The 25,145-nt window shown below is 36.5% G+C and overlaps 1 protein-coding gene across 1 annotated transcript; it reads left to right on the forward strand.

Moving 5' to 3' along the window:
* Nucleotides 1-2,032: 2,032 nt before the first annotated feature.
* Nucleotides 2,033-24,570, forward strand: LOC122019707. Its single transcript, XM_042577177.1, has 3 exons — nucleotides 2,033-2,704; nucleotides 13,214-13,294; nucleotides 23,931-24,570. The coding sequence occupies exons 1-3, from the start codon at nucleotides 2,323-2,325 to the stop codon at nucleotides 24,350-24,352; spliced, it is 885 nt and encodes a 294-aa protein (XP_042433111.1). The 5' UTR covers nucleotides 2,033-2,322; the 3' UTR covers nucleotides 24,353-24,570.
* The last annotated feature ends 575 nt before the right edge of the window (nucleotides 24,571-25,145 follow it).

Genomic DNA, 25,145 nt, shown 5'->3' on the forward strand with positions numbered 1-25,145 from the left:
AAATCTCTGTATATATGCCCGGAGAGATTCTCTTGGTTCTTGTTTGATGGTGAACAGGCTGACGCTTGTCCTTTGATAACGTCGGCTGCTAGCAAAGTGATGAAGAAATGCCGTTCGGAACTCCTGGAAACTAGTGATAGAGCCGTCCGGCAACCTCTGAAACCACCTATGTGCAGATTCCGATAGAGTGGTGAGAAATACCCGGCACTTTACGTCATCGGAGTACTGATGCAAGGTGGCGATGCTGTCGAACTTCCCCAAATGATCGTCGGGGTCGGTCGTCCCATTGTAAGCTCCGATCGGCGGTGGTGTATAGTATTTTGGTAACGGATCCCGATGTATGGCTTCAGAGAACTGTCGGTGAACCTGCTCGGGCGGTGCGCTCGCTTGGGGGGCTTTGCCCTTCCTATGATCCCGAACGGGAGGCTCATCAGATGAAGATCCTTGCTCCCCGTGAGCGGGCGAGATTTTGAAACATATTCCGGGCGGTCTGCTTGCGCCGCCCGGCCTGCTGAAGCCGAGGTTGTTTGCTGTTGCGCTCGCTCAGCCTGTGCTTTCTCCTTTTGCTGCGCCACTATCTTGGCTGCCCTCGCCTCGACTATAGCGTCCAACTCTTCTTGTGAGAGTACCACGGTATGTAGTCTTCCAGCCTCGTCCATTGCCTCTGCTCGGATGCAGGTGCGTTCCCACAGACGGCGCCAAATTGATCCTGTCCGAACCAGGAGTCAACGGACGCTGGGGATGTGGCGCTCCCTGCTGGATCCTCGAGTGCTCCGGCGAACCTGCAACAAAACCGAGCCGGGAGGGGTGTCCCGGCGACGGCCCTCCGACGCTCAAGTCAGGCGAGGAATAACAAAGAGGTGGCTTCAGAGATTCAGACCAGCGTACCTCCGGTGAAGAAATGGAGACCTTATATAGACCTCTCGAAGGAGCCTGGGCGCGCCAATCAAAGCAATCACCTGCTTTCGACCATGCCCAGGTATGGGTCTGTCAGAAGGGCATCCATAAGGTCATACCGCTACTGTATCGACCTCTCCATGATGTGACGGCAAGACCCTCTATCGTCCATACCGCTACTGTATTGACCTCTCCATGATGTGACGACAAGACCCTCTATCGTGAAATCTTGTGTACGGCATAATCATCAGACATGCCTTTGCTGACATCCCATATCCCGAGCCGTACGAATAGGCCGCTCGGCTAACCTTTGTATCCTCGCCCTTATCCTGGCCGAACGGACCACCCGCTCGGCCCTTCGGTTCCAGCCGGGCAGACACCCGCTCGGCCATTCAGTCCTCCCGCCTTGGCTTCGGAAACCCAAGCCTGGCTGGGTTATCTCTGGCTCCGCTCGGACCTGCTCAACTGCTTGACGCGGCCATTACCCGCTTAGTCAGTCCTCCATCCGTCCTCAGGCTAAGACCCTTCAGGAAGTGGGTCCCCTATTTTTACCACCGGATCACTTTACTTTATTTTTTTCCCAATTTGTTTAGTATTAGTATTTTTTATTTTTTGAAATTTATAATTCACATAGTAATTTTAACTAATGTTACAATTAGAATTGTTACTTAGCTGCCCCATGTCGCCGTCGTTTAAATTTTGAACGGTACATTTGTCAATTTAAATTTTTTTGCAAGGTATATTATACGGGCAGATCCTTTTGTCCACCAAAAAAATGGATAGACAATGTACTACTTATAATCACGATCAGATTATAATTATAATTCCATCATAATTGATTATAATTTCTCCTTAGATTTATTATTTCCTAACTTATAATTTAAATCAGGACGGATGACTAGAGAGGTAGCCTGAAGGCCACCAACATTAAACAAGTGACCAAGTAACCTAGCACTGAGTTAGAGGCGGCCTCTGGGTGACCTCCAACTGTCCTCTCTAATTCAAATTATAATATAGAGGATGATACATTTACGGAGGAATTACAACCAATTACGGATCACGGCTAGGATCCACTTACAAGATCTGATACACCTCGAACCATTGTAAAAGTTCAGGGGCAAATATTTGATACTAAAAAATTATTACGGTCTAAAATGCATAAAGTCCTGTCCATCTTTCCCCTCCCTCGCCTCCTCTTCCGATTCGGGCTCTCTCGTGAGCCCAATATCAGAGTAATTCATTCATCCTTCGTCGATTTCAATCGACTTGTAGCATTTCACGCTCAATTCCATCTCCTCTGTTCAATTTTGCTCCGCTATCATTTTCTCCGGAGATTGCCTCAGGGTTAGGAATCTCGGTGATCCGCATGTCCAAACTCTCTTGATCGTATCGGCGAACTTTTTTTTTTTTTTTGCCCCTTTGTCGATGGCGATCATCGGCGACGCCCTTCGGCAGGCATTTATGGCGAATCACGAGTATCAGAGGCTCCGGGAGGAGGATCGAGCTTGGGGGCGCCTACAGCGTCCCCTCGTCACTGCCTCCGCGGCCACCGTTGGCCTCGTCGTCTTTGTCTCCGTCATTGCGAATCTTAGCATCGTTTTCCCCCGTGAGGCTAGCCAGCGCCCATTCTGCCGTGATTGGAAGGTTCTCCAGGCTCTGCAGCTGAATATGAGTCAGGAGTCGGAACTGCATCAGTACCACGGAGCCTTTTATCTGACGGACCAGGAAGTGGTCGATTACTACTGGACGGTGGTCTTCGTACCGTCTGCGATTATCTTTTTGGTCTCTGTTGCGTACCTAGTCTCAGGTAGGGTTTATTTTAATTCTCTTACTCTTTCTCTTTTTGCTGTTTGATTAAAAACTCCCAACTTCTAGTATCTTGATGGGCTAGCACCTTTGATGCATTCGTAATTTCGTTTTGGAAACATTTATTGTATTGTCTCTTGAGTCTGAGGAAAAATGTTGCCTTCATCTTTTAAAAAGTAATTTTATGTCACTGAACTAGGCACTTCATTTTCCCTAATCCGTAACCACCAAAGCACATTTAAAATTGCAAAAAATGATCTACATTTTGTAGGGTTTTAAAATGACTATTTGTCTCATTTGAAAAGAGCTAATTTTTTTTTAAGAACTCACAATAACCTAGGGTGTGAAATAAAGATTGGAGGGCCTGGTTATATTTAAAAGATTCTCAGAAATGCATTGGTCATATAAGTCTAAGTCTATTAGTGAGTTTTGGCTATAAAAGTTGGTTGTATAATATTCAGAATTTGAAATTTTCAACATGGTTAGAGTCCAAGGAGTCCTAGGAATACATTTATGTTGTTATTGAGTGAATATGATAGACCTAAATCCAACAGTAAGTTGTGCCAAATTTACTTAAAGTTTTATAATTTTCAGAAACTTACAGTAGCCTAAGGTGTGAAACTAAGGTTGGAGGGCATTGTTACAATCAGGAGACTCCTAGATATGCATTGGTCTTGATTTAGATTGAATCTGATAAGCCTAAGCCCATGCCAAAAATCATTAATAGTCATACAATATCCCGAATATGAAATTTTCGTCATGGTCAGAGTTAGGAGAGTCCTAGTAACATATTAGTGTTGCTGTTGAATGAATATATTAAGTCTAAATCTAACAGTGAGTTTGTGTCAAATTTAGTATAGAAACTCATAATAGTTTATCTAGGGTGTGAAACCAAGGTTGAAGAACATTATTTCACTTAGAAGACTCCTAGAAATTCATTGATCCTAGTTTGTATTAAATCCAATAAGCCTAAGTCTATCAGTAAGTTCTGGCCAAATGTCAATGTCGTATAATGTTCAGAACTGGAAGTTTTCAACATGGTCAGAGTCGGGGAAGTCCTTCGATGGCTCGAGTGGGTTGGATAAGTGTGTGAACATATAGAGGGGAATATTAGGAAAGAGGTGCATGATTTGATAAATATGAAAGTGTAATGCGTGATTCGGGTATTATGAAAGTGAAGTGTCACGTTCAGTAAAATGTTGTCATTTTTAATATCTAAAGTAAATGTATGCTCTTCTAAAGTGAAGTATTATTTTTATATTTTTCTGAAGTTGGTGTTGGCGCAGCGGGGCCGACAAGAGGGGAGGGGTGAATTGCCTGCAAATAAAAGATACCCTCCTCAAACTTTTCAACTCAAAAGATAGCAACAATAATACTAAGAAAATAAAATAAAGAAAAACAGAAGAGAAGACTCAGCAGTTGACTTGGTTACAACCAAGAAGGTTGTTAATCCAAGACGATTGAAAAAGCGCTCTAAGAAAGTCTCCTTCTATGAAGGCGGAGAAGCCTTTTACACACTTGAAGCTCAGTTGCTTAGAAGTTGAATAAAGAGTTGATTCAAGAGATGATTCAAGCTTCTGGACCAAGGCTATATTTATAGCCTTGGTCGGGGCGCCCCGAAGGGTTCCGAGCGCCCTGGGAGGATAAAGTTTTATCCCCTACGCACGGATCGCGGTTTGACCGCGATCTGGATTAAATTCCAGTCCAGGAGCTCGGAAGGGTTCCGGGCGCCTCGGACGGTTCCGGGCGCCTGGACCCATAAAGTCAACTCCGGTTGACTTTTTCATCCGTGGCCTCTGCTCCGGTTCAGCTTGTCTCGGTCTGGGTCTTCTGCTCCGGCTCCGCTTGCTTGGGTGATCTCGGCCATCCGAAATAGGGCTCATCCGAACCCAATTTCCGGCCTTCTCCTCGAGCAGGTTTCCGTCTCGGCTTCTCGTCCCTCGAACGTCGAGCACGTTTTTCTCGTCCACCGGTGTACTCTTCCACAACTTTTTCGTCCTTCGGACGCAACGAGCCCGTCGGCTCCCTTCCCGTGCCGTCCTTCTCGCTAGCTGCGTCTTCCGCTCGACTTCCTGCGCTCCTAAGCTCCTGCACACTTAGACACAGGGATCAAATAACAAACAGAACCTAATTTAACTTGGTTGATCACATCAAAACAACCCCGGGGTCCAACAAATATCACGTGTAGAGTGGGTACCATGGCAAATTTACTAGGTGTATGTAAATATAAAGTGAATTCTAGGGTGATTTTCTTAAACAATTTTGTATAGAAGGCAATGCCACATATTGTGTCCTCAGTTTTGTTTATTGGTTGGTGAGGCATCTTATCAAAATTATAGCACTATATTAAAATTTATGAAATGACTGCAAAATTTATTTATTTTTATTATCTTTTGTTTCTTAAAAGGTTCTTTGAAACGTATGAGTTTCACATGCCTAAGCCAGATAATAAAGCCATTATAGCGATTATCTTACATATATTAGATTTTCTTCACTTTCCTATCTTTCCAAAAACACATTCAATTCATGATAGATCATTCATTATTGTGTTTTTTATTTGTAGGCAAAAAAAGGACCAATGTATATGTATAACTCCTTTAATTTTGTGCATACATAACATATAAGTTATTCTTATTATTATTTATGTGAGATGGATGAGTTATTTTATTTGTAACTTTCCATTACATGAAGTTCCTTTGAGTTTTAAGTTTTAATATTATTTTTAGATCAGTTTATTCAGTTTTCAAAAATGGCAACTATCTAACATTCTCCCTATTTGCCTAAAAATTAGATGAAACTGAAACTTAAAACATAGTGTGATGCATTATGACCATAAGCATAAAAACTCATCCTTCTAAAATATCATATTGATCACACAATATACTTTCTTTCATATACCACAAACACCAACTTTCTACCACAATAAACCTATAAATGATAATTTCATGATATTGTTCTTAGGCAATTCATGTTATAATGCAATAATGTACGCATCATAATTAAAATTATGTATTAGAAACATATAAGTGAGTTTAGAGTGTTAACTTTAATGCATCATTTAAAAGTACAATTGATACCCATTCTATGTACATATTTATTAAATATCTTTGGATGTAAATCTTTAGTTAACATATCAACAAATGTCTAATATACTCAATAGACACCCTTTGTGTCTAAATTTCTTCCTTAACAACTAAATACTTTAATTTCATATGCTTGGCACCTCTTGAGTATTTATCGTTTTTGGAGAAGAATACTGTAGCAAAATTATTACAATAAATTTTTAATGTTTTGGTAGTAGTGTTGAAACTTCAAGTCCTAACATAAATTTACACAACCAAAATGCATGGATTATGGCTTAAAACATGCCACAAACTTGGTTTCCATTTGGGATAAGGCAATAACAAATTGTTTAGCACTTTTTCCCAGAAGAAAAAAATAACTAAAACTGGACTTTCTACTGCTAATGCATTGGAAAATCCGAGTCTCAATAACCAACCACTTTTAAGAGATTAGTTTTTTTGTACATAAGCATATGTAATTTTTGGTGTACTAAGAATATCTTAAAACTTTCTATAGTTGTGAAAAGTGCGCACTTGACTACGCCTGGGAGCAAGGCGCAACCAAGACAGTGACCTAGGTGCAATACTTGAATGAAGCACGTTTAAGCGCGTGCCTTTGGAGAGGTTAAGGTGTGCTTAAGGAACGATTTTCCTCGCCTTATTGAAGTTTTAATTTTTTTTAAAGTCCAACTCATACCTTTAGTACCCTTTAAATTAATTAGGTTGTATTAACTTGCATACATGTGATATATTTTTCTTGCATGACTCTTCCTCTTCCCTAGAAAATGAACATCAACCTCCCTTAGTCCATTGCAAACTTATTTTTTTCACTGCGTGACTCTTCCTCTCCCCTGAAAAATCAGCATCAACCTCCCCTCCCCTTCCACTTATTTCACTGATTTTCTTTGTGGTGTTGATTTTTAAAAATCAATACCACTTTAATATTGTATTTTGAAAAATCAGTATCACAATGGTTCTTTAAATTACAACACCACGGTGGTGTTGTTTTTTGAATGCATCACCATAGTGGTTGGCGGGAGGAGTAAAATGAGAAATAAATGCCCCTTTTGGAAAATCTGAAAGTTAGGTGCGTTTTTTGAGAATTTTGCAACTTTAAGTGCACCCTTTGGTTAATTGTCACATTTAAAATTAGCAACTCTTATTTAATTTCAAATTTCAATATTTGTCAACTTATGGGTGCTCCACATCGGAATTACAAGCATTTGCCATTCGACCCCCCATCAGTCATTTCAATATTTGAAGTTTGATTTTGATTATGAAGGTAAATTATTTCAATATTTGAATGTTAGTGAATTTTTTATTTATATTATTGTTTAATAGTTTGTGAAATATTTGAATTTTGTTAGTGAAATATTTTGACAGAAATTCTCTATATATGTTTGAATTGTAAAAATTTATACCTAAAGCGTCTTACTTCGGTAAGACGTGCACCTCACCTTGTGCCTAGCACTTCAACCCCACAACACTTATGTGCTTTTGGATGTCTTGCGGCTTAAATAACTATGAAACTTTCTTAGCAACTTTGTTATGTACTTTGGACCTAGAATTTAACCATAAAACTAATATCTGGTCTTGTACAATTTTACACATACATTAGACTTCTTACAATGTAAGCAAATGGAATTAAATCCATTTGTTTTCATTCTATATCATTCTTCAGGCATCACCTAAGACTAAATTTGTCCCCCTTTTTGAATACTTTTCCATATTAAACTTCTCAAGAATTCTTTCAGTATAAGCTTTTTAAAACAATTTCAATAATCCTTTTATCACGTAATATTTCAATTCGAATCACATAGACATAGAATGCCTTAACCATATCTTTTATTTCAAAGGCAATTCTCTGTGGGGCTCAACTCAAAGGGCAAAACAAAGGGATTCTCTTTTCTCTTTGCTCTTTGTGGTTGCTCTCTTAAACTCAAAAGCTCAAAAACTCGAAACTGGGCCCCTCCTCTTTTGCCTCTCGAGATTAGCAATGAGAGTTAGTCTTTGGTCCTCGCGCTAATGGCTTTACATGCCAGACCAAGTAGCATGACCTCTCCCACTAATCAATTCAGGTAGGCGACTATAGAGTGCATAGAATCAAACCATAAGTGAGGAAGCGGGGGTAGTCATCATACCTAATACGGACACTCAGCATTCTAGGCTATCCACAAAGACTAACTGCGCTTATCTATTGAAGTCTAGAGCAGCTGGGTAGAAAGAAAATTGCACATACTAACCCGAAGCATTGGCGCATATTCTGCAAAGCAAACCGCAGAGCCCTTTGCATGATTAAACCTGGAATGTCATAAAACCATGAATTTTCCCCTCGCATTGTCGTATCTAGAAAGATGGAGGTTAGGTTAACAGTTGTGGAGCATAAACTCACCCTACGAGAACCCTACTGAATCATACCACGAAAGAGCTAATACCTAGTCAGTCAAGGTGCCTAAGTCTGAATCATAGGCCATTTGGGGGTCTAGGCTTAAGGGAAGGAGCTGTAGCTAGAGAGTTGATTGACCTAGCTTCGCTAATTGCTTCAACTAAAGAAGCAGAGGGAAGAATCAGACTCATATTCACTATCACATGACTGAATCACTAGCTGAATTCACCAGACTAAATTTATAATATAATGAAATTATTGCTTGTCTTCATGAGAAGGGACGAGTAGAAGATTGGGATCGAAGTTGTGCGAACTCAAGAATTTGCATATCACATAGACTGGAGTATCTCTTGTCGACTGAAAGGGGCTGGGAAGTGGGGCAAAAGTAAGATATCATATTGAGAAGGTCGTGCTCGATCCACTCCTCGTGGAATGAATAAAAGTGATAAATTAGCACAATGCCATCCACCCGTGGAATGTATGAGACAAACACAACTAACGTATACTTAACAGACTTTTGAGTAGCATGAAAAGAAGTTATTCGACCTTCCCAGTGCATGGTTAATAGTCACCCCTTTTTTGATTCACGACCTGTTGCTTGGGCTCGAGCGCCGAGAAGGTGTCCCGCTCAACCATAAGGAGAGGGGAGGGGAGGGGGGGGGGGGGGGGGGGAGATCTTTTGAACTCAAGTGCCCTGGATCGATCCAGATGCCCTGGATTGATTCTCATTTTTTGCTGATTTGTTTCTAATTAATTAATTATTTGTTCTGATTTTTTTCTTTTGTTTTTCTATGATTTTGATTGTCTAGTTAGAATTTGCAATGTCTACAAATTTGTCAAAAAAAGATATTGGTTGGAAGTATTGTTATCAAAATGAGGGGGGAAAATTTGTTCGGTGAAAATTTTGTCATCATATATCGAATGGAGAGATTACTCGCTTGAAGGAACATTTAGCTCAAACTCATAAAGGGGTTGCACCTTGTGTTAGTGTTCCAGATGATATGAAGAAAGAAATTAGAGAATCACTTGACAAAATTAGAGCATCTAAAAGCAAACAAACTGAATTGTTACGAGAGATTGGTGAGGGTCCCCAGAGTATGCATACGGAATCATTAAAAGTTGGAAGTGTATGGGGAAATTCAATTGGATGTTTTGGTAGTGGTGAATCAAAAGGTAAAGGTACTCTTCATGGGTTTGTTAGTTCCGAACCTAGACAAACAACCCTAAATTCGGCATACAACAAAGATTTGCTGGTTGATGTGAAGCGTAGAGTTGGTCATTTTATTTACTCTGCCGCACTTCCGTTTAATGTTGTGAATGATCCTTATTAGTTGCTTGGTTGAGGGTATTGCGGAATATGGAAGAGGGTTTAAACCTCCTTCAATGCATGAGTTAAGAACTTGGATACTTAAAGCTGAGGTTGATGGTATCAACCTAATATATGAGGAGCATAAAAAGGCATGGAAAAAATATGGATGCACTATTATGTCCGATGGTTGGACGGATGGAAAGAATAGAAGTTTGATCAATCTGTTGGTAAATAGTCCCGTCGACACTTTCTTTTTAAAATCTATTGATGCATCAGCTTCTATTAAAAATGGGGAACTGATCTTTAAATATCTTGATGATGTTGTTGATGAGGTGGGAGAGGAAAATGTGATTCAAATTGTCACGGATAATGCTTCGAATTGCATTAAGGTGGGGGAAAAAATTATGGAGACTAGACAAAATTTGGTGGGCACCTTGTGCGGCACATTGCATTGATCTAATGTTGGAGGATATTGCAAAGTTGAAGATTTTTTTGACATAATTGAGCATGCTAAGATGGTTGTGAAGTTCCTTTATGGTGACTATACTTTCTTTGATGAGAAAGTATACAAACGGTAAAGAAATTCTCCGTCCCGCTGTTTCTCGCTTTGCTACTTCATTTCTCACTCTTCAGAGTATGTATAAGGTTAAAAGGTCACTTGAACAAATGTTTGCTTCCGAAGATTGGGTTAGTTCACCACTATCTCAAACAACTTAGGGAAGGTCGTGAAGAGAATCGTTGTTAATGATCCCAACTTTTGGCTACATGTTACATTTTGTGTTAAGAGTGTTGTTCCTCTTGTAAGTGTGTTAAGGGAAGTTGATTCGGAGGAGAGATCGACCATGGGATATATTTATGAACTTATGAATAAGGCAAAAGAGACAATAAAATTTAATTGTGGGGGAATTGACAGAAAATACAAGCCCATTTAAAAAAAATTGACTCACGATGGACTCCACAACTTCATCATCCTCTACACGCGGTCGAGTACTATTTGAACTCGCAATTGCGTTATAAAGAAAGATTTTCTGATTGTGATGAAGTTAGAGATGAATTGTATACTTGCATGGATAGGATGCTGTCTTCTGATGATCGTCTTAAAGCGGGCATCCAATTGGACTTGTATAACAAAGTTGAAGGAGAATTTGGAACTCCAATAGCAAAACGAACAAGAATGTTGCGAACTCCGGGTAAAATTTTCTTCTTGTAACCGTTTTTGTAAAATTATACTAGCATTCATATTTTAAAATTATATACATTCTTGTAATTTTTTTTTTATGTTATTACTTATTAGTCTTGTGGTGGGAACGTTTTGGAAGTAAGACACCCGAGCTTACTACATTTGCAATTCGAGTACTTGGTCTCACTTGTAGTGCTTCGGGATGTGAAAGAAATTGAAGCACTTTTGAATCGGTGAGTATTCTAAGTTTTTAACTCTACCTGAATTTTAATTGTTTTATAATTTTCATATCATTGTTTAATTTTTATATATGTTTTCTTCTTTGTAATATTAGATTCATACAAAAAAAAGAAATAGGCTTGAACATGCAAAGTTGAATGCATTGGTGTTTGTGAAATATAACTTCAAGCTTAGGGAGAGAAGCATTAGGAGGAGAGATAAGATTGATCCCATTATAGTTGATGAAATTAATTCGGATGATGAATGAATAACTGAGAAAGAAGGTCCAATCCTCCCCGTAACTACTAAATGGCTTGAAGATGAATTATTTGAAAGTGATCCTATTGTGGGTTTGCCGTCGGCTACCTTTGAAAGTCTTTTCGACTCAGATAAGCGAGTCGAAGATGTTGAGGATATAGTTGAAGTTCCTCCTACGAATTCAAAAAAAAAAGAGTTGTTGAAAATTCCAGTAAGCACTAAGCATATGCAAATTATTTACTTATATCTACTTCACCTATAATTGATTCTTAATTGAGTCTTGTTAACGTGGAAGATAATCATCTTGATGCTGAAAATTATGGTGGAGTAATTTCAACAACTTTTGATAGTGGAAATTTTCCAACCATAGACACTATTGATGATGATAGTGATATAGAGTTGGATGATACTGATTATTTTTAGGTTATGTTGTTTTAATTATAGGGCTTTTTAAATTGTTGTTATGGGATATTTTGACATATAATGAATTATTATGATTAATTTCAGGTTATGTTATTTTTATTTTACTTATATAAGTATATTTTGTTTTTTTAAAATTTAAACATTGACGTGCATGAAAAGCTTGCGCTATGCGTTTCACTATTTACGCTACGCTATGACAAAACAAAAATGTTATGAACCAACGCTACACGATTTAAAACACTGATTCTAACTTAACATATTTGACATAATAATTAAATCAGATAAATATTATCTGTTTATTAAATTCAATTAATATTATTTTAATTTTATTTAATTAATTTAAATTTCACTTTAAATTTTATTTTTTAACATTTTATAATGAAGCTTCTGAATTAAATGTGATATAAATTATAAGTCAATATGTTTAATTAATATAATTTGATTTCACAATTATAACAATAATGAAGTTGTCATACTTGTATGTATATGATATTATATGAAACATAGGGCCAATAAATTTATTTAAAGGCTATTCTTGACTAGGTTGCTTGCTCGTCCTTCATTTTATAAAAGGAATTTTGTAGAATATTATTATAACTAGTTATCTAATGTTTCAGTGATATCTAGATGGGCAAATGGCATCCAAACAATGATCTAGTGAAGCTAGCTTGGCAACATGCATGATAGCTAGGGATTTAATTTAATGTTAATTGACTATCTAATTGCTAAAGCAGGGTAAGTCTGCGTACAATGGATCATTCACTGGGATTCCGCATGGCGGGAGCTTCGTGCACTGGACTGCCCCCTTTTTTTTTTTTTTTTGACTATCTAATTGTTATAGTCCTATTTCTTAACATAATTGAACCAAGTGACAGGAATTAAAGAAATAACTCATCCAAAGCCATTTTGATGCTTTTTTGATGCGTGCTGAGTGTTAACATATGGTGCATTACTGAAATCCTGTTTGTTTTAGCCGAGGACTGATACTATAATACTGATAGTGTGACACAACAGAATACTTTAAACTTTCTCATCATCCTCGACTGTTTGATTGTACATGCATATTTGTAATAAATGCATAACATATTTATTTTGATTATTACAAATGCTAAATATTTTGATATGAATTGCATATATGCTATGAAGCCTTCATTGTATCCCCATGAACTGCATTATTGCTTTACTGGTTGTATGGACCATTGACCATAGTTTTTGTGTTCTATCTATTTTGAACATTGACAAATCTAGCTTGATTTTTTAAAATCAGTATAAGGCTTCACATGCATAAAGTTGTATTCCCATATGCCACTTTACATTTACTACTGTTGAAATTTTATGATATCGACATATTTCTCTTGTTGACAAGGTTTCTTTTCTTTTTTTTTTTCTAGTCATAGATCTTGTTTAATCGTGTTCATTAAAAATTTCAAACTTTCATATTTTAGCAAATATGATTCAACCTTAAATTTTCAATTACTATATTAATGAACTTGGATACCCAAGAATGATATGTTATCATTTTTCTTTGCATGAGACATAAATTTCATCCCAAAGCTTATCATTGCTTCAACTTATTTTCACTTCATAAGCATGTTGTGTGCCAGGAAAATACCTGGTTCGTTGACTTTTATCAAATATAGTTTATGCATTATTGTGCTTTTGTTTTTTTGCAGGAATGACAGTGGCTTTCGCTGCTCCAAGAAGTCATCCGTGCCTCAAAATAGTTGAGAATAACTTTTGTGCTTCCCGAAGGGGTAAGTACTTTTTCTTTCATGGGAATCAGTTTCATAGAGAGGAAATCTAACTCAACCATTTTGGATTCGAGTGTAAAATTGAGAAGGATTCTGACTCTTTTGTTTAGAATTACAATGGAGTAGAGGTTGTAATACTTTTCACAAACTAAATACACACAAGAATTATTGCTTGCACACGCAACCATTATTGAGGTTGTATGTTGAACTGGTTGGCGATGGCGATGGCTCGATGATGTGGATTAGGGATGAATATTGCCTCGACACCCAATGGAGGATCCGATATCCGACCCAAATGAAGAAGAGTACGGAGGGACTATTGATATTCGATATCTGACCTGAATGCCCAATTAAATATCATATATATATATATATATATATATATATAAAAGAAAATTTTTATTTTTCAAAATTCATTAACTATTTTTGTTGATGTTAGGAATAGATTATATAGATGTTTAATTTATTTTTTTTAATTATATATATTTTTTAATATGATGTTAATTCTAATATATTTTTGTTGAATGATAATAGTTGGATGGAAGGAAAGAAAATTATTAGTATAAGATATTCGATCCTTTATGGGTATGTAGATATCTGATACCCGATGGATATAGGCAAGGAGGATATGGAATCTGACCCGAATCAGACCATTGTCATCCCTAATGTGGATGTTATAGAGGTGGAGGCTGTATCTTCAACCTGGACACGCTAGAAAGAGCGTTAGAGGGCACCGGAATGATTTGACAGAGCTCCTTTGATGTTTAAGTCACACAGTGTGGTAAATAGAATACAAAAAACACTAGAGAGTGTGAGATTTGTAGACTTGCTTTCTAATGGATATACCTTGGCATTTATAGGTTAGGTAGGTGGGAGGCCGTGTTGAGGTACAATCGCTATTTGCCAAGGGTCTTGTTGCAGCATGGCTGCGTGGCTTGTAGATGTCTTGTGAGCATGACTTGCTGATCTGGAGCAGGATTCACATTAAGGGTATCAACACATAAATTGATATAGAGTAAAAGAAGGCATATGAGCATGCAAACAACAACCATTGAACAAATCTCTCAATCTAACAAAATCATTAAACTTGAAAAGGAAAATTAATCAATCAAGAAGCAACTAAGAAAGAAATTCAAATTACCCAGGTACAATACTTTTCTCTGTTTTGCAGCTTCACGATAATGAAAAGTAATGTTTCAAATGTATGATTTCTCTTTGTTCGGGATGAGGACATGAGTAATTATGAACAAAAAGATTTTGGTCCTAAGAATCCTCAGGTTTCTTTAAAAAAAATCATGGATTTTGATGGTTGTAACTCCTGATTTATTTTGGTATTGGAATTCTAGTTCCTATGTCTTTGTAGTTGATTGTACTCTTATTGATCCAGACATTTATTTTCTTTGAAAGTTGTTTTTCTTGTTTAAATCTAATGGTTGCAGTCTAGTATAAAATTCAACGTGCAGTATAAGAGGTATATATGCAGGCCATATTGAAAACTACTAGATATTACTTATTTCGATGAAAATGTTTACCATTTGTATAACAAAGTAAACTGATCAAGCAATACAATCAATAAGTTAATGTAAAAACTTTATAAACATACAATGCTAAACACAGAATATGTAACCATCTGTATTAATTAACAATGTATGATATATCATATGCCTAACGTGCATACAATGGAACACATGTAAAATTGTCTAAATTAATCCTTATAAGTTACCATGCCAAAAACGTGCATAAATACATCAAAACCACAAGAATTAATCTTTTGAGAAGTAAAGTTTATCTTAAAAGCCTTTATTTTTTGAGAAGAGACTAGGTGTTGTAGCACCTAGTGCTCTAACACCAACTGGTGCGGCAGTAGGAACTTTCAATCTCATGTGAAAAATAGCTCACAGAAATATTATTAAACTACTGATTCTCAAGAAGTTGGATCTAAAAAGAGGTTGGGCCCTTTTAAAGATCCACTGACTCAATTTTAAACTTAACTTTATAAATTTGGTATACAAATAACAAATTTTTAAATAATTTATCCTACTAAAGAAAAACTTTTCCTACTTTGCTTCCTTCATCGCAAACTTATCCGTCTCTGTTTCAATTCCTGAATCTCCATTAGACTGGCTCCGACAATCAACATATCATCCATATATAATAATAAAATAATATAAGAGCTATCGAACCTTTTGATGTAACATCTGCCTAGCATCTTAGAAAGCCATTGATGCGCATAAAACTATGCAATTTTTTATATCACACCTGTTTTAGACCATACAGACTCTTTTGCAGTTTACACACCATTTTCTCCTTGTATCTCAAAACCCTATGGTTATTGCATGTAAATTTCTTCCTGCAAATCACCATGAAGAAATGTTGTTTTTACACCCATATGAAGAAAAGATGCAGATTTTCTTGTGCCACTAACCCAAGTATGATTTTGATGATTGTGATCAAACTCACCACAGGAGAAAATTTCAGTGCAATCAACTCCTTTTTGCTAAAAACCTTTTACCACCAATCTTGCTTTTTAACACTTACTACCATCATGTTCTTCTTTTATCCGGTAAACCCATTTATTTTGCAATGCTTTCTTTCCCAGAGGCAACTCTGCTAACTACCATGTCTGATTAGACATCAAAGAATCCATCTCATCTTGCATGGCTAACTCCCATTTGATTGATTCATCAACTTGCACCGCCGCCTCATAATTTTCTAGTTCCTCTTTGTCAGTCAACAAAATATAATTAAGTGATGGAGAGAATCTAATGGGTGGCCTTACAGTTCTCGAATATCTCCATAATTCCGGCACAGGAGTGGTTTCTAGGGCTACATTCTCTTGGTTTGTTGTGAGTATATTTTCTTCAGTTTGAACTTCTTGTTGCAAATCATTCATTGAAAAATCTTTAAAGTGAAATACCTTAAATTTATTTACTATAGAATCAGCAATTTCTGAAGATTTACTCAGTCTGTCTTTATACAATACCTGCTCATTGGAAATTACATCTCGGATCCTGATAATCTTTCTATTTTCATCATCCCAGAAATGATAACCGAACTCAGTATCACCATAACCAATGAAGAAACATTTCTTAGACTTCGGATCAAGTTTATTTCTCGCAGAAGCATCAATATGAACATAAGAGAGGCAACCAAATACTTTCAAAAAAGAATAAGTTGCCTCTTTGCTGCTCCAAACTTCCTCTGATATGCTATAATTCAAGGCACGGAGGGACCTCTATTAATCAAATAAGTTGCTATGTTGATTGCATCAGCCCAAAACACTTTAGGCAATCCTGCCTAAATCCTCATGCTCCTTATACGCTCGTTCAAAGTCATATTCATTCTTTCTGCCTCACTGTTTTGTTGAGGATTTTCAGGAACAATTTTCATCATCTTGATCCCATTCTCAGCACAATACTGTTTAAAGCCATCAGAAATATATTCACCCCTAGTTTCAGATTTCAAACACTTCACTTTTAAAGCTATCTCATTTTCTACCATAGCTTTCCATCTTTTAAACGTAACAAACACATCAGATTTATTTTTTATAAAATAAACCCACACCTTTTTGGTAGAATCATCCATGAACGTCACATAATAATTTGACCCTCCAAGAGAACTAACAGACGAAGGCCCCTAAACATCAGTATGCAAAACTCTTTTTTTCTTCTCTCAGATATTTTCATAATTTAGAGAACCGGACTCTTTTATGCTTTTCCAAGAATACAACTTTCACATAATTGGAGATCAACTGATTTTAACTCTGGACCATTCGAGACAAGCATCTTCGTCCCTTTTTCACTCATACTCGAGTCTGCGATGCTATAAACCTGACTTGGCACAACTATCAGCAGTAGCAATCATATCTCTACCATTAGAAGTCATATAATGAGTTCCATTTTTCTTACCATGTGCAACCACCATAGAATCCTTTATAACCTTCCATGAACCATCACAAAAAGTGACATTATGCCCTTCATCATCAAGTTGTCCCACTGAAATTAAATTTCACATCAATTTCGGAACATGTCTAACCTGTTGTATTTTCCATACAACCCCATTTGACATTTTCAAACGAATACTTCCAATACTCACAATATCCAAGGTTCTCCATCAGCTAGATATACTTTCCCATGATTTCCGGCAACATAATTTTCCATAATTTCATGTTGAGCAGTAGTATGAAAAGACACACTTGAATCTAAGACTGTCGACAGACAAAAGTAATGCATCCTGAACTTCTTCAGTTACTGCATTTGCAACATTGCCTTTGTTTTTGTTTTTCTTTGGTGCTGTGCAATCTTTCTTTTTATGGCTCAGTCCCCCCACAATTCCAACACTCTATATTTCTATCAAATCTGGAATTCCTTGTCTTTGATCGGCCTCTGTTATGATTAAAATTTCTGTTACTTCCTCTGCCTCTACCTTTGAATGTTTAAGCCAGAATTTGATGCCGACATTTCACCATAATCAATTCTGCGAACTTCTTCTGCAAGAATTCTATCTCTGATGTCATTAAAATTCACTTTTGCACTGCCAACGGAATTACTAACCACAGCTCGCATTGGTTTCAAACTATTAGGTAGAGATGCCAAGAGTATCAGGGCATGAACCTCATCATCAAAATTAATTTCAACAGAAGATAATTGATTGACAATTGTGTTAAACTCGTTTAGATGTGTCACCACAAAATCCCCCTCTGCCATCTTCAAATGAAAAAGTTTTTTCATAAGAAATACCTTATTATTTGCAGAAGGCTTCTCATACATGTGATGGAACCTTTATCAAACTCATAATCGATGTCTCCTTTGCCACGTTATGAGTCACGTTCTTCGATAGTGTTTATCGAATAACCCCCAACACTTGTCTATCAAGGAGATTCCAGTCGCTGTCTGACATACTTTCTGGTTTCTTTCCTGCAAGCGGTAGATGTAATTTTTTACCATACAAATAGTCCTCGATTTGCCAAAAAGCAAAAAAGCATTGCCATCAAATTTTCCAATTCCATGTGCCAAACCTTCTTTGCTAGCCATTGCTTTCAAATTCAACTTGGTGATACCAGTTGTTAGGAATTAAAATTCCAGTCTTTAATCACCGAAAGTGATAATAATTTGTGAAAGAAAAATAAGAACACAGAAGAATTTTTGTGGTTCACCTTCGATGTCGAGCTATGTCCACTACCATCACTGCAAGTTTCCACTATCTTGAAAATAAGATTACAAAGAGAATTTTTACAAGAACCAGTTCTCTCAGAACTCTTTTCTTGTCACTCTCTGTTTGTCTCTCTCACACTCCATGTCTTCCAAAAAAACCCACCTAAAGGATACAATAAAATATATCTTATTTTAGTACTACAACACAATATATACCAAATTCCAAAAATATCCTTAAATAAATAATTAGGCTCCACATATATTAACCATGTTTGGTCACTTTACTCACTATGACTTTCCCTTCCGCTTAGTATTTGATCACTTGACCTATCAAGTCTTTCTTTGTCAAGTTTCCTGCACCTGTACACTTGACAAACACATCAAATCATACATAATCTATATTTAAATGAATTTTATCATGTTTTATTGTTGCTAACTAAGTCTTCTTTGGTCTTCCTTTTCCTCTATTAATTTGTGATGGTTTTACATCGCCTAATTGGAGCATTTATTGGACATCAAGTATGTATCGATACCATCTTAATGCATCTCTCAAAGTTTTCTTTTAGTAGGTGCAACCTTAATTTTCTTTCTAATGTTCTCGCTTGCCCATCCTTGTATGTCTGCATATCTACTATAGAATCCTCATCTCTACGACTCTCATCTTTTGCTTGTGTGCTCACTTCATAACCCAATAGTATTTAAATCCAAAAATAGAAGTGAATTGACTTAAATCTGAGATATATTTGAACAACAAAAGTAAAGGATGTAGAGACTCACTCACAAACACTAATAAGGAAAGAGGACCTAGCATGGCATGATTCACATTCTAGAGTTTGAAAGTTGGAAAGATTGAGAACTACTTGATTTAAACTTTACAGTGAAGGATAAGCGGCACAATTGTGACTCTGGAGGGAGAAGGTGAAGCTATGAGACTTATGTTTGACATTAATTATCTTACCTGTCCCCAAATCTTGAATACAAATAGAAGTGACATCAAAAGTGATAGAGCAATTCAATGATATAATTTACTTATAGACAATAAATTCATTGCAAGCCTAAGGATATGTGGTGAGCACTCTTATGCTAGAACCAAAAATGGTTGAAGTAGACAATGAAAGATGAATGACTAGAGGGCATGGAGTGGGTGAAGGGGGTGGGTGGCGAGTGGTCTCCTCGAAAAATTTACATTTTAAAATCCATAACTTCTTAATACTGAAATTGGGCCAAAGAACTGTTTGACCTAAAAAATTGAGTTGGGTTGAGTAGGTGTCATTCCCAATAGGATGTTACAATAGGAGAGGTTGAATGTTGAAGTTGGGCTCGAGGTAGACTTACAAAGTGGGTCAACGGACAACACTTAATGAAGTCCTACTAGGCGACAAAGAAGATCGTTGATAAAGACGTCAATCTAATGATCTTGATGCTTGAAGACATGAATGTTTGCATGAAGCATAGCCAAGCTAAACACGTGGGTTGCAATGCAAGGATAAACTCACTAGAGGATATTTGGGGAGACTCATGTGGAGAATGCATTGGGAGACCCATGTAGGTGTGGCAACAATGCTAGGTGCCACTTACGTGGAGGAGATGAACCACGACTAATGGGGACATTTGAGTACCCATGAAAAGTGCTCAAACGATGGGCACTTGCTTAGAGGGTCTAAGACGCTAGACTTGAATAGATGCTGAGACTTGAACAATTGCTAGACCTGAACACACGTTGAGAAAATTAGGTCTATGGACATAGACTCAAGTGAAGGATGATCGATGAATTAATTGGCTCTAATACCATGGGGAACTATTCCTCATGGAATCCTAAGTGAGTGTATGACCCTATTGTACTAATACTTTAATGTCGATAGCACAAGCTCACACTTACTACCTAGATGTTAGGGGTGGATTGACCGCCTATACTTCTTAGGACACCTTATAATACTTTGGGCGAAATTATTATTTTGCTCATTGATAGGTGACAATACTAAGTTGGCCACGAGTGACTGCCATTGTAAATTTGTGTCATAGCTTTGGTGAAATCAATTTAGTCTATCTTGGAGATGCCATCCAGAATTTACTGAGACATGAGAAATTTTGCTTATCATTCAATTTTGTTTGTTGATCATAGAAAGAAATGAAACACTATAAAAAGAGAGGGAAAGAGGGGAAGCACCAATTGGAGCATTGAAACTATTAAAGAGGAGTGATATCAGATTCAAAGAAACAGAGATCTGTCTAATATATTGTGTCTGTGGCTTTTCCAATTTCAGTTGTGCAATCCATTTCTAACTCTTACTAGTTAACAGTGCCATATTTTATTAACAGTTGGAGAAACTAGTACCAATACTAGAATTTCTGTGAAATTGTTATTTAAATTAGTATTAATACTATATTTTGTAATTTGCAGATTTAAAATTTTAATTCAATTGACTTTCTAATCACCATATACTTATATCTAAAGGAAAATAAACTAAATAGAAGAAGATTATAGATTAACACTTATGAGTTGACTCAACATAGTTGAAGTGTGCCAAAGTGTGTGGAGTATCAATAAAGTAAAACTTTATTGCTTTGTGAAAGTTTGAAACTCTATCACAAAATGATGTTTTAAATCTTTATTTATAACTTGATCTTTTTTAGTTGCCAATTCAAATAAGGAAATAATACAATTGGATGAGGAGGCATAAATGCTTCATGGCTTCTATATGACAAAAGTCAACATTCAGAGACTCTCCTATAGTATTTTTACAAGGCAATTTGTGTTCATAAATGAATATCAACATTTTATAATAATCAATAATATATTTCTTAGTGTCAACGTTTATCTTAGTGGGGACCTTAGTGAGGTGGCTAGTCAAAAGAAAATCACCATTCTTGGTTTTGTTATGCTTATCATGTTTAACTTCCTCTTTTGGTCTCTCATGGCAGTACGAATATGTCATTGTGTCTAGGTTTACCATAAAATAATGGATATGATCTTTGAAGTGATTGAGTCTTGAAGGGATCTTCTAAGGTTTATAGCTCAATCAAATCTTTTTTATTACCATGAGAAAAGTCATTTGGTGGGATACTAGAGCTGGTAGTCATATGGTTAGAAGAAACTAAATCATCATATGATACCACTAGAGTTCAAGTCATGTGATACAATCAAAGGTTCATCAATTTTAAGTGAAGTAGGATCAACATGATAAGAGGAAAAACCATTATTACTATTAGATGCCCCAGATATGTAGATATTGGATTGAGATCATAAGACCAACTATACTTTTATCAAGAACCAGTTTAGATCCATAGCAATATGATTGGAGCTTTGGAATACTATTAGTGAATATTATCTTTGTACATATATAAGTTGACATGGAGTTTCTAAAGAATTGTCATTTCTGGAAAAGAGCAAATGATATAGCTCTAGATATGTTGTGGATGATGACCTAACCTTAATCAGGAATGAGTGAATGAGTTGACTTTTCTTGAATATCTTTTTAAACCTTTTCCCTATATTAAGTTGCCAGCCAAAGTTGGTGTATCTATTGAGATGCTAACGAGTGAATACTCTAGTTATTCCTTGTAGGTGGCCGTTGTTCATCTAATACCTCATGTTCTAGATCCAACCTTTGATTTGGTTATTTGTACTGCCCTTTGGAAAAGTACTCATAGTTCTTCTATTCCTGATCCCGTTTCTCCTTTCTTATCATGTGCTATGTTGTCATTTAGCTATTTTGATACCTCTTACTAAGTTCATTGTAGGTTGCTAGGGTGTTTTCCCTGGGAAAACATCAGCTGCTGCTATTGTGGATTTACTAAAGGCTTTATTGGTGGATAAAAAGAAAAAAAATACATGCATTCCCATAGAGTGGATTACTTAGACACTTATGACCAAGATTACACTAGTAGTCTAGTACAACTCTGTCACCTTGACAACTATGTTTTTGTGGGTCCCTTTATCAGTTGAATACCGAGAATGCAGTCCTCCACAGTGCATAAATATACATAGTGCAACATTTATTGTTCAAGAGTGGTCTAGTATGGGATGTCATTGTATAATTTGTTATAGTTCCTTAGAGCATGGTTTGACAATTTTTTGACACCTCTCCATCTAAGATGCTTATTCTTCTTATTTTCATGTAGATTATATCATCATACTAATGGTGAGTCTATAGGTATCATGAGGTTAAAAGACTATGTTCATTAATATTTTTAGACCAAAGATAACATATTTTCTTAGGATAGAGGTGGCCTATTTATAGGGGAGACATCTATCTCCGAATGGGATATGTGTTTGATATAGTGGAGCTAACTAGTTGGGAGCTAAGCCAATCAATATCCTCATAGATTTGAATGTCAATTGATGCCTGGACAAAGAAAGCCATTAACTCATCCAAAAAGGGGCAAAAAATTAGTTTGGAAATAGTACCTAACAATTACAAGACTAGCTTATAATTTGGAGGTAGCCTTTATAATTCTAGATCTCTTAAGAATGCCTGAAGAAAAGGTCTTATGTATAATTGGGGTCACCTTCAGATTGTTAGGTGCACTTATATTGATTGGCCAAGTTGCTATAGATGATCTAATATAAGGCATTGCATCATTGTGGGAGGTGATCTGATTAAATAAGAAGCAAACTGTCGTATCTAGATTTAGTGTAGAGGCTAAAAAGAAATTAGGCTATAGCCTATATGTGAGCTTATTTTGGTTAAAAAACTAACGATCAAGTTATGTACGCCCTCAAAGAGCTGATGATCAGCTGTGACAACCAAACTGCGATGTAGATACCAGTGTTCTATGACACAAAACATAGGCATTGATTTTCACTTCATGAAATAGAAAGGTGCAGTTGAACCAAATTGTCACTTCATTATTCAGCTATAGCAATTTGTTGGTAGATCTAAGTTCTTAAAAGGAATTAGAATTAAATATATCTGTAATAAGTTGGGTTTCATAATATCTTTCTAAGCTGAATCAAGGAAGGGGAACAAATTGTAATCTACTTGTAGTTCTACATTGATAAAAAATGAACCTAGGTAGTGGGGACTATTTGGGTATCTAACTAATAGTTTTCTCCATTACAACAGGAATAAAGTTTATTCTTCTGTTACTGCAAAACCATAATGGGAATGTGCATTTTTTATTCCTAAGTTGTTGAAAAGTATGCCACTGAATTATATTTGAGCTCAAGTGAATGGCAAACTTCATGGGAGAACTGAGAAAAGAAATTGAATTATTTTCTTGTCATATGAACGAGCAAAGTTATTAACAACATCAAACTTCTGGTTTTGTTTATACTTTGTAGTTAATTTTCACAATTGGTTAACTTTCACCGTTTCATCATTTACTAGCACCAACTATTTTAGATCTTCATTTGGGGGAATTTGTAAAAATTGCCATTTCAGTATTTTATATAGTGAATGACTGGTTGTTTTGACTGTTTCATATGTAGCAGCACATGGATTTAAGCTTTCTCAGTTTGTTCCACTTCTATTTTGCATTTGCAGGTGGAGTCCGCTGTCTGTCGATTCTCAACATTGTGTTTGCTCTACTCTTTGGTCTCATAGCTCTTTTTCTTGGGTCAAGCCTTCTGACAATGGGAAATAGCTGCTCTGTGCCACTCTTTTGGTCTTACGAGATTGCCTGTTGGGGTTTGGTTATATTATATGGTGGAACTGCCTATTTCTTAAGAAGAAAAGCAGCTGTCATACTCGATGAGGGTAACTATGCTGGTCGTAATCTTGGGCTGGAGATGTTGGAGCCCTCGACAGAAGTAACTCCTGAGATGGAGAGACACATTAATGAAGGCTTCAAGGCTTGGATGGGCTCTTCCCTTCTTTCCTCGGACGACGAAGATGGTCCAGATGACTACCTAGAGGAAGCTAGTCCAATTTTAGCAGAGGATGATCAACCAAAAAGGTTTATTTAGATTGTAAGATAGTTAAGCTTCCATTTTGTTATATGTTACCAAAAGGATGTAAATACGACTAACTTTTTTAATTAAGGTAGATCTTGTTTGTCACTAAATGCCTGAATTGCATTATAGGGAATGTAAATAGATAATTTGGTGTTATATTTTGCATGATGATCTCAACTCTCTTCCATTGTAGTGCAAAACAAGTGCTGTATAAAAGTATTGTTTGTGTACCAAAGAGTACTAGTTCACCGCCCTTTCTATCTGTTTCCCTTGGAAATCAAATAACTATTGTACACAAGAAGTTTTTTTTTATTATAAGAAGTATAGTCGTGTTGGCAAAAAAACTCTGATGCTATTGCATCTTGCCAGTGATCTTAGAACTTCCTTCGCCATTGTGACATCATAATATACATGTTGGACAGTGTGTTATTGGATTCCTCTCATGATTCTGTCTATTACATTGTGTTTTTTTATCTTGGTTGTAATCAGTGTTCATGAATTGTGCACCCTTATAAAATATGCTTCCTAGACTATAAAATATTTGTTGGCATTATGGATTGATCTAAACTTAAATATGTTGTCAAATGTCAAATATCAAAAAGAGAAGATTATCATGTAGTTTTGATGTTTGAGCAAAGATTTTAAAAGTTAGATTATATTTTCACTGTTGATGTTGTGTTCCAAGTTTGCATGTGTAAGTTATTTGACATTGAGATTGTAAGTACTACGAAGAAAATCCAAATGAGTAAGGTCGATGAAATATTTAGCATTCAGAAAGCCCAACTAAGTTGAGGACAGGTCAATT

Source organism: Zingiber officinale, chromosome 9A, assembly GCF_018446385.1.
Source record: "Zingiber officinale cultivar Zhangliang chromosome 9A, Zo_v1.1, whole genome shotgun sequence".
Taxonomy (NCBI): domain Eukaryota; kingdom Viridiplantae; phylum Streptophyta; class Magnoliopsida; order Zingiberales; family Zingiberaceae; genus Zingiber; species Zingiber officinale.